The following is an 11,038-nucleotide window of genomic DNA, read 5'->3' as shown; positions in this document are numbered from 1 at the left end:
AAGTTGAAGAAACATCTCAAGGATGAACAAGGCAGTTAACCCACTGTTCCTAGGCCGTCATTGAAAATAAGAATATGTTCTTAACTGACTAGCCTAGTTAAATAAAGGTAAAAATAAAAAACAATGGAAACAGGATGCACCTGAGCTTAATATGGAGTCTCATAGCAAAGGGTCTGAATACTTATGTAAATAAGGTATTTCTGTTTTTTATATATTAATAAATGTGCAAACATTTCTAAAAGCCTGTTTTCGCTTTGTCATTATGGGTTATTGTGTGTAGATTGCTGAGGATAATTTAAAAAACAAAAAACATTTTAGAATAAGGCTGTAACATAACAAAATGTCAAAAAGTCAAGAGGTCTGAATGCTTTCCTGTATATTCCAGAATTATTTTCAGATGAACTGTTTTATACAAATAATTATCAGACTCAAGTTGCAAATGCTGGTAAACACTTGAATACATTCAGTTATAAAAATTTCACAAATGTAGTGCACGGGGCCTTTACTGGTCCTGTAAAAAAAAAAAAACTTTACAAAGCAGTATGAATATGATGGCCTTTAAAGAATCAATTTTACTGCATTGGCCATAAAACCGAGTCCAAACCTTTGAGTAATTTGAGCAGTACTTCATCATTCAGATGTTTGGAGTATAACTCCAGGAAAAATATATAGGAAGTTATTGGAAATGTGTGGCATCGAAATAAATTGGCAGCTTTAGACATCTCACTACTTCTCTCTCTTCTTTTTCCTTTCCTTTTCCTTCTTGGCCTTCTCTTTTTCTTTCTCTGCTTTCTTCTTCTCCTTATTCTCTTGCTTCTCTGCTTTGTACTTCCATACGGGCAGCTCCAGGTGACCCTTGTGCCTCTTCTTCTTTTTTTCCTTCCTAGGCGTGGGCTCTCCAGACTTCACTATCTGGATCTTGGGGATGCAGCCGGAAGGGAACACACTATTCCTGTGGGCCATGTTCCTGGGCATGAAGGTGCACACCCCGATTGAGGCTATAGAGATAATACTGCCCCTGCGCTCTGTGTCCACACAGCAGGACGTGGCGATGGTCTCGGCCAAGTGGATGTGTGGAATGATGGAGGAGACGGAGACGGAGCCTTTGCTGTGGCACACAGAGCTCTCCTCCAGCTTCTTCTCTGAGTGCTTCTTCCTCAGCTCAGGCACGGCCAAGCGCCTCTTTCCCACCTCGGGGGGGCTGGTGGGGCATAGCGGCCGGCAGGCGGTGGCCACCAAAGGGCTGTGGATGCTGGTGGTGATACGCACCATATGGTCCAAGACCCCGTTGTCCTGGGGGTCTTGGAGAAAATTGAAGCTGAAGGTGGACTTGATGCGCTGGGTGATCATCTGGCCGGTGCTCTTGTTGGCTGTGGCTTTGGCCACCAGCACTTTCAGTTCTGGCCACTCGGGGATGTAGCTCTCAGTAAACTGCTCGGCTCTAGGCCGCAGGTTGAGGCGGCGGAGGCGGCTCAAGGTCTCGTAGCGGCCCGTCTTTAGTGCCCAGTCCCGCGCACACTTCTGCTTCCTGGTGTCTATTGCATTTAGGTCTGCACCTGGAAGACAAATAGCAGTGAAGGGAAAAAATAAATAGCTTTCAGGTCATAATATTTCTCCATTGAAACACTTTCATTCACATTCCATTGCATATAGATCTATATTATAGCACCATAATGATAATCATGTGCTACATGAATAAGAAAACATAGATGCTTCTTGGTTTATGATGGATAGAGGGGAGAATTAATTATCTTTAATGTGATGGGGGAAAGGCTTCAGTTAGCTGAGCATGTTTTCCTCAACTCTTTTAGCATATTGACAAATGAGTGACTGTGACTCCAGTGGATACTACTGATCTTGTGAAAAGAGGACAACATATCTGGAGTAAAGAAACTTCGCTAATCTCCCGGCAGCCAAGACAAAGATTACACCAGAGTGTGCCCCCTAATTGATCCCTTAAACCTGGCATCCGTCACTAACACATGCTCCCAACCAGAGAAAGTTGACTGCAAACATTGGCAGACACACCACAGGTACATCCATCCCAAACACATTACTACACACTTCCTATAACCTTTGCCCTTCAATTTGTGGGTTCATGCTCAACCCCAAATAGAACAGAGATTTTATAATTGCCAATTGCCTGAGTCAGCAACATTGCTACCTGGGAGAAAGCATAGGCTAATCCCAGAATTCTGTGTGTATAACTATCTATTCCTCCTCTCTCCCTCTCTGGGCCTTACTTCTGTTTAGAAGTATACCCTTTGGAATCTCTGAAGTAATTTAATTAATTTAATGTCAGCGGACACACTGTTGTGTGTCTGATAATACATGTGAGCTATGTGAACTGTGAACTGTGAACTGCACAAACATACAATGAAGGCTTATACCCAGTATACGCAGGTAAATTAGGGTCAGAATTATGTTTTTATACTTGTAACATCAATTTCTCAGGTTATCTAAACATTCATAAGATGTTTTCTCATGACTACAGTATGGTGTGTATGGTAGCGTTGAAGTGGAGGAGGCCTCTCACTCACCGGCCATGACGAGGGAAGACACCACATCGTCTCGGCCCTGCATGGCAGCTTTAATGAGTGCGGTGAAGCCACGGCAGTCCCGGATCTCTGTGTCTGCCCCGGGGTAGTAGTTTAGGATGTAGGTCACTGTAATGGTGTGACCTGGAGAAGGATACAGGGTGAGAATGGGTTCAGGGTATCATGAGGCGCCATCGAAAATACTAAAGGCCTGTCACAAATGTCACCATTATTTCCTATGTAGTGCACTACTTTTGAAGTAGTAAGTACCACAGATAGAACAATGAGCCGGATATTTCACTGGATGTTTGAATGTGAAAAATCTGGAGGGCGTTTCCACTCACTACCAAATAAGGTGAGGAGAGGAAGCCCAGTGGCCGGCAGTGGGAGAAGATGGAGTGGTTTTGGCCAACATTCTGCTAATTTTCTCATCGATTAAACATTTGATCTCTATACAATTTTCTCTTTCCAAAACTATCATCTGTAATCTGTACCGCCCCCAGAAACCTTCTCCTTTTACTCTCTATTCCAGACGTCCTAGACGACCAATTCTCATAGCTTTCAGCCGTACCCTTAGCCTACTCCTCCTCTGTTCCTCTGGTGATGTAGAGGTTAATCCAGGCCCTGCAGTGCCTAGCTCCACTCCTATTCCCCAGGCGCTCTCTTTTGATGACTTTTGTAACTGTAATAGCCTTGGTTTCATGTATGTTAACATTAGAAGCCTCCTCCCTAAGTTTGTTTTATTCACTGCTTTAGCACACTCTGCCAACCCGGATGTCCTAGCCGTGTCTGAATCCTGGTTTAGGAAGACCACCAAAAACTCTAAAATCTCCATCCCTAACGACAACATTTTCAGACAAGATAGGATGACCAAAGGGGGCGGTGTTGCAATCTACTGCAGAGATAGCCTTCTACTTCAAAAAATCCACCTCTCTAAAAACAAGTCTCTCACCGTTGCCGCCTGCTATAGACCACCCTCTGCCCCCAGCTGTGCTCTGGACACCACCACCACCATTGTTGCGACCACTATTACCAGCCTGTTCAACCTCTCTTTCGTGTCGACTGAGATTCACAAAGATGTTTTTTTTAACATTTTTATATATTTTTTAAATTTCACCTTTATTTAACCAGGTAGGCTAGTTGAGAACAAGTTCTCATTTACAACTGCGACCTGGCCAAGATAAAGCATAGCAGTGTGAACATACAACACAGAGTTACACATGGAGTAAACAATTAACAAGTCAATAACACAGTAGAAAAAAAAGAGAGTCTATATACATTGTGTGCAAAAGGCATGAGGAGGTAGGCGAATAATTACAATTTTGCAGATTAACACTGAAGTGATAAATGATCAGATGGTCATGTACAGGTAGAGATACTGGTGTGCAAAAGAGCAGAAAAGTAAATAAATATAAACAGTATGGTAGGTAAAATTGGGTGGGCTATTTACCGATAGACTATGTAGAGCTGCAGCGATCGGTTAGCAGCTCAGATAGCAGATGTTTGAAGTTGGTGAGGGAGATAAAAGTCTCCAACTTCAGCGATTTTTGCAGTTCGTTCCAGTGACAGGCAGCAGAGAACTGGAACGAAAGGCGGCCAAATGAGGTGTTGGCTTTAGGGATGATCAGTGAGATACACCTGCTGGAGCGTGTGCTATGGGTGGGTGTTGCCATCGTGACCAGTGAACTGAGATAAGGCGGAGCTTTACCTAGCATGGACTTGTAGATGACCTGGAGCCAGTGGGTCTGGCGACGAATATGTAGCGAGGGCCAGCCGTCTAGAGCATACAGGTCGCAGTGGTGGGTGGTATAAGGTGCTTTAGTAACAAAACGGATGGCACTTTGATAAACTGCATCCAGTTTGCTGAGTAGAGTATTGGAAGTTATTTTGTAGATGTCATCGCCGAAGTTGAGGATCGGTAGGATAGTCAGTTTTACTAGGGTAAGTTTGGCGGCGTGAGTGAAGGAGGCTTTGTTGCGGAATAGAAAGCCGACTCTAGATTTGATTTTAGATTGGAGATGTTTGATATGAGTCTGGAAGGAGAGTTTACAGTCTAGTCAGACACCTAGGTACTTATAGATGTCCACATATTCTAGGTCGGAACCATCCAGGGTGATGATGCTAGTCGGGCGTGCGGGTGCAGGCAGCGATCGGTTGAAAAGCATGCATTTGGTTTTACTAGCGTTTAAGAGCAGTTGGAGGCCACGGAAGGAGTGTTGTATGGCATTGAAGCTCGTTTGGAGGTTAGCTAGCACAGTGTCCAAGGAAGGGCCGGAAGTATACAGAATGGTGTCGTCTGCGTAGAGGTGGATCAGGGAATCGCCCGCAGCAAGAGCAACATCATTGATATATACAGAGAAAAGAGTCGGCCCGAGAATTGAACCCTGTGGCACCCCCATAGAGACTGCCAGAGGACCGGACAACATGCCCACCGATTTGACACACTGAACTCTGTCTGGAAAGTAGTTGGTGAACCAGGCAAGGCAGTCATTAGAAAAACCGAGGCTACTGAGTCTGCCGATAAGAATATGGTGATTGACAGAGTCGAAATCCTTGGCCAGGTCGATGAAGACGGCTGCACAGTACTGTCTTTTATCAATGGCGGTTATGATATCGTTTAGTATCTTGAGCGTGACTGCGGTGCACCCGTGACCGGCTCGGAAACCAGATTGCACAGCGGAGAAGGTACGGTGTGATTCGAGATGGTCAGTGACCTGTTTGTTGACTTTGCTTTCGTAGACCTTAGATAGGCAGGGCAGGATGGATATAGGTCTGTAACAGTTTGGGTCCAGGGTGTCTCCCCTTTGAAGAGGGGGACGACTGCGGCAGCTTTCCAATCCTTGGGGATCTCAGACGATATGAAAGAGAGGTTGAACAGGCTGGTAATAGGGGTTGCTACAATGGCGGCGGATAGTTTCAGAAATAGAGGGTCCAGATTGTCAAGCCCAGCTGATTTGTACGCGTCCAGGTTTTGCAGCTCTTTCAGAACATCTGCTATCTGGATTTGGGTAAAAGATAACCTGGAGAGGCTTGGGCGAGTAGCTGCGGGGGGGGTGGGGGGGGGGGGGGGCGGAGCTGTTGGCCCGAGGTTGGAGTAGCCAGGAGGAAGGCATGGCCAGCCGTTGAGAAATGCTTGTTGAAGTTTTCGATAATCATGGATTTATCGGTGGTGACCGTGTTACCTAGCCTCAGTGTAGTTGGCAGCTGGGAGGAGGTGCTATTGTTCTCCATGGACTTTACAGTGTCCCAGAACTTTTTGGAGTTAGAGCTACAGGATGCAAATTTCTGCCTGAAGAAGCTGGCCTTTGCTTTCCTGACTGACTGCGTGTATTGGTTCCTGACTTCCCTGAACAGTTGCATATTGCGGGGACTATTCGATGCTATCCGCCACAGGATGTTTTTGTGCTGGTCGAGGGCAGTCAGGTCTGGGGTGAACCAAGGGCTATATCTGTTCTTAGTTCTGCATTTTTTGAACGGAGCATGCTTATCTAAAATGGTGAGGAAGTTACTTTTAAAGAATGACCAGGCATCCTCAACTGACGGGATGAGGTCAATATCCTTCCAGGATTCCCGGGCCAGGTCGATTAGAAAGGCCTGCTCGCAGAAGTGTTTTAGGGAGCGTTTGACAGTGATGAGGGGTGGTCGTTTGACTGCGGATCCGTAGCGGATACAGGCAATGAGGCAGTGATCGGGGTGTTAAGCATATCCCAGTTTAGGTCACCTAACAGAACAAACTCTGAAGCTAGATGGGGGGTGATCAATTCACAAATGGTGTCCAGGGCACAGCTGGGAGCTGAGGGGGGTCGGTAGCAGGCGGCAACAGTGAGAGACTTATTCCTGGAGAGAGTAATTTTTAAAATGAGTAGTTCGAACTGTTTGGGTATGGACCTGGAAAGTATGACATTACTTTGCAGGCTATCTCTGCAGTAGACTGCAACTCCTCCCCCTTTGGCAGTTCTATCTTGACGGACAATGTTATAGTTGGGTATGGAAATCTAAGCCAGGATTCAGACATGGCAAGGACATCTGGGTTAGCAGAGTGTGCTAAAGCAGTGAGTAAAACAAACTTAGGGAGGAGGCTTCTGATGTTGACATGCATGAAACCAAGGCTTTTTCGATCACAGAAGTCAACAAATGAGGGTGTCTGGTTGGAAACCAAAGATTTTGGAAAGCAGCTGCGGTCATCCCCCTCTTCAAAGGGGGGGACACTCTGGACCCAAACTGCTACAGACCTATATCTATCCTACCCTGCCTTCTAAGGTCTTCGAAAGCCAAGTCAACAAACAGATTACCGACCATTTCGAATCCCACCGCACATTCTCCGCTATGCAATCTGGTTTCAGAGCTGGTCATGGGTGCACCTCAGCCACGCTCAAGGTCCTAAACGATATCTTAACCGCCATTGATAAGAAACAATACTGTGCAGCCGTATTCATTGACCTGGCCAAGGCTTTCGACGTTCGTCAATCACCACATCCTCGATAGCCTTGGTTTCTCAAATGATTTTTATTTTATTTTACCTTTATTTAACTAGGCAAGTCAGTTAAGAACAAATTCTTATTTTCAATGACGGCCTAGGAACAGTGGGTTAACTGCCTGTTCAGGGGCAGAATGACAGATTTGTACCTTGTCAGCTCGGGGGTTTGAACTTGCAACCTTCCGGTTACTAGTCCAACGCTCTAACCACTAGGCTACCCTCGCCTGGTTCACCAATTACTTCTCTGATAGAGTTCAGTGTGTCAAATAAGAGGGCCTGTTGTCCGGGCCTCTGACAATCTCTATTGGGGTGCCACAGGGTTCAATTATTGGGCCGACTCTCTTCTCTGTATATATCAATGATGTCGCTCTTGCTGCTGGTGAGTCTCTGATCCACCTCTACGCAGACGACACCATTCTGTATACTTCTTGCCCTTCTTTGGACACTGTGTTAACAACCCTCCAAACGAGCTTCAATGCCATTACAACTCTCCTTCCGTGGCCTCCAACTGCTCTTAAATACAAGTAAAACTAAATGCATGCTTTTCAACTGATCGCTGCCTGCACCTGCCCACCCTTCCAGCATCACTACTCTGGACGGTTCTGACTTAGAATATGTGGAAAACTACAAATACCTAGGTGTCTGATTAGACTGTAAACTCTCCTTCCAGACTCACATCAAACATCACCAATCCAAAGTTAAATCTTGAATTGGCTTCCTATTTCGCAAACAAAGCATCCTTCACTCATGCTGCCAAACATACCCTCGTAAAACTGACCATCCACTCCTCGACTTCGGCGATGTCATTTACAAAATAGCCTCCAATACCCTACTCAATAAATTGGATGCAGTCTATCACAGTGCCATCCATTTTGTCACCAAAGCCCCATATACTATCCACAACTGCGACCTGTACGCTCTCGTTGTCTGGCCCTCGCTTCACTCTCGTCGCCAAACCCACTGGCTCCAGGTCATTTTTTTATTTTTTTATTTCACCTTTATTTAACCAGGTAGGCTAGTTGAGAACAAGTTCTCATTTGCAACTGCGACCTGGCCAAGATAAAGCATAGCAGTGTGAACAGACAACACAGAGTTACACATGGAGTAAACAATTAACAAGTCAATAACACAGTAGAAAAAAAAATGGGCAGTCTATATACAATGTGTGCAAAAGGCATGAGGAGGTAGGCGAATAATACAATTTTGCAGATTAACACTGGGGTGATAAATGATCAGATGGCCATGTACAGGTAGAGATATTGGTGTGCAAAAGAGCAGAAAAGTAAATAAATAAATAAAAAAACAGTATAAAAACAGTATGGGAATGAGGTAGGTGAAAATGGGTGGGCTATTTACCAATAGACTATGTACAGCTGCAGCGATCGGTTAGCTGCTCGGATAGCTGATGTTTGAAGTTGGTGAGGGAGATAAAAGTCTCCAACTTCAGCGATTTTTGCAGTTCGTTCCAGTCACAGGCAGCAGAGTACTGGAACGAAAGGCGGCCAAATGAGGTGTTGGCTTTAGGGATGATCAGTGAGATACACCTGCTGGAGCGTGTGCTACGGATGGGTGTTGCCATCGTGACCAGTGAACTGAGATAAGGCGGAGCTTTACCTAGCATGGACTTGTAGATGACCTGGAGCCAGTGGGTCTGGCGACGAATATGTAGCGAGGGCCAGCCGACTAGAGCATACAAGTCGCAGTGGTGGGTGGTATAAGGTGCTTTGGTGACAAAACGGATGGCACTATGATAGACTGCATCCAGTTTGCTGAGTAGAGTGTTGGAAGCCATTTTGTAGATGACATCGCCGAAATCGAGGATCGGTAGGATAGTCAGTTTTACTAGGGTAAGCTTGGCGGCGTGAGTGAAGGAGGCTTTGTTGCGGAATAGAAAGCCGACTCTTGATTTGATTTTCGATTGGAGATGTTTGATGTGAGTCTGGAAGGAGAGTTTGCAGTCTAGCCAGACACCTAGGTACTTATAGATGTCCACATATTCAAGGTCGGAACCATCCAGGGTGGTGATGCTAGTCGGGCATGCGGGTGCAGGCAGCGATCGGTTGAAAAGCATGCATTTGGTTTTACTCGTCATCTACAAGACCCTGCTAGGTAAAGTCCCCCCTTATCTCAGCTCGCTGGTCACCATAGCAGCACCCACCTGTAGCACGCGCTCCAGCAGGTATATCTCTCTGGTCACGCCCAAAACCAATTCTTCCTTTGGCCGCCTCTCCTTCCAGTTCTCTGCTGCCAATGACTGGAACGAACTACAAAAATCTCTGAAACTGGAAACACTTATCTCCCTCACTAGCTTTAAGCACCAGCTGTCAGAGCAGCTCACAGATTACTGCACCTGTACATAGCCCATCTATAATTTAGCCCAAACAACTACCTCTTCCCCTACTGCATTTATTTATTTATTTATTTTGCTCCTTTGCACCCCATTATTTTTATTTCTACTTTGCACATTCTTCCACTGCAAATCTACCATTCCAGTGTTTTACTTGCTATATTGTATTTACTTTGCCACCATGGCCTTTTTTTGCCTTTACCTCCCTTCTCACCTCATTTGCTCACATCGTATATAGACTTGTTTCTACTGTATTATTGACTGTATGTTTGTTTTACTCCATGTGTAACTCTGTGTCGTTGTACCTGTCGAACTGCTTTGCTTTATCTTGGCCAGGTCGCAATTGTAAATGAGAACTTTGTTCTCAACTTGCATACCTGGTTAAATAAAGGTGAAATAAAAAATAAATAAAATAAACAAACAGAGTGGACTGTGTTTTGTAGACTTTACCCTTTGTCAATTTTTTTTTTTTTTAGTTGTTTAAAAGGAGTGCAAGGGCAAAATGAGTTATTGCACACGCATACTTCACAGGGTATACGTTCCCCAAGGGAAATATTCAAATAAATACTAGAACGCGCCAATAGGATCTCACTATCTTGTGCTTGGCTCTACCCACCACCTTGCTTGTTCTGCCCACTATGATTAATTTTCTCCCATTGGAAACGACAGGCTCTGGTATACCCTGGATTAGTTATAAAAATCTTTGGTTGTACTCTATAAAGGAAATAGGTTCCATTTGGAATGCAACCATGTGCTAATGACGTTTCACTGTGTAGTATTTAGTAATAGGTCTGGTGAGAGTGGCTCACCTGCTTGTGCAGCGATCATCAGTGCTGTGTTGCCATCGTTGTCCTGGTGATTTATGTCCAGGTAGGGACAGTGGTAAAGAGATTGCACAATGTCCAAAAAACCCTTATAGCACGCCACCATCAGTCCAGTCTGTTGGGTAAAAAAATGTGGATTAGACTGATGAAGAAAAAATCTGACTGTGTCAGAGTGAAGGCTGCAATTAAGTCCAACAACAATTATACATGACTTGATTGAAGCATTCTGTGTCTTCATACAGGGGGCATGATGCTCCTGGTATTTAAACTAGTAATCCTCAGGACTCGCTGGATCATACACCCCCAAAGCTAGCAAGAGAGACCCATACCCAGCCGTTGTGGTCTACCGCCATGACCTCCTCTTTTGTAACCCCTCTCTCCAGAACCTTTCGGAGCGCCAGGGGGTCATTCCGAGTGCACACATCATACAGCGTGTTGGCAGTACCCTGTGAATCACCTTCCTGCTCGTAGTCATCTGAGAGGACACTCCCAGAGTCTAACACACTCCCTGACAAAGACACCTCTGAGGCGTCCTTGTCAGGGCCTTTGCCCAGGAGGGGGTCCTCAGACACAGAGTTCTTCACAGCAGCCATCTTGGAAGAGATGGAACTGGACCCTCAGCCTACATCACAACTGGAGCTTTGAGAAACAGAACAAGATGGGTCAAATGTCAGAGACTAAAACGCAGTCTGGCATGGGCACACACCTAGAGACCTCTATGGGAAATAAACCAGGGGTCAGACCAGTCTGTTGATTGTGTTAACATTGAAGTTGAGGCAAAACCACAGAGCCATTCAATGGGCCATTAGAATGATCTATAGATCAACAACACATTTCTCTGATATGATTGACA

General features: G+C 45.3%; 1 protein-coding gene across 1 annotated transcript; it reads right to left on the bottom strand.

Moving 5' to 3' along the window:
- Window positions 1–487: 487 nt before the first annotated feature.
- On the bottom strand, window positions 488–10,820 carry LOC115131453 (photoreceptor ankyrin repeat protein-like). The gene is made up of 4 exons (XM_029663202.2): window positions 10,515–10,820; window positions 10,171–10,300; window positions 2,541–2,681; window positions 488–1,556 (listed from the first exon to the last, which is right to left on the bottom strand). The coding sequence occupies exons 1-4, from the start codon at window positions 10,776–10,778 to the stop codon at window positions 727–729; spliced, it is 1,365 nt and encodes a 454-aa protein (XP_029519062.2). The 5' UTR covers window positions 10,779–10,820; the 3' UTR covers window positions 488–726.
- Window positions 10,821–11,038: the final 218 nt, after the last annotated feature.

Source organism: Oncorhynchus nerka, linkage group LG2 (genome assembly GCF_034236695.1).
Source record: "Oncorhynchus nerka isolate Pitt River linkage group LG2, Oner_Uvic_2.0, whole genome shotgun sequence".
Classification (NCBI taxonomy): domain Eukaryota; kingdom Metazoa; phylum Chordata; class Actinopteri; order Salmoniformes; family Salmonidae; genus Oncorhynchus; species Oncorhynchus nerka.
Note: the sequence above shows the minus strand (reverse complement) of the source record. Positions and strands in the feature narration are given on the sequence as shown.

Bases quoted from the DNA above. Each gene is read 5' to 3' on its own strand.
- LOC115131453 (XM_029663202.2), bottom strand. From the start codon at position 10,778: ATGGCTGCTGTGAAGAACTCTGTGTCTGAGGACCCCCTCCTGGGCAAA. The intron at 10,301-10,514 runs GTATGGGTCTCT...TTTACCCAACAG, and splicing joins CGGTAGACCACAACGGCTGG to ACTGGACTGATGGTGGCGTG. The intron at 1,557-2,540 runs GTGAGTGAGAGG...TTTGTCTTCCAG, and splicing joins GTCTTCCCTCGTCATGGCCG to GTGCAGACCTAAATGCAATA.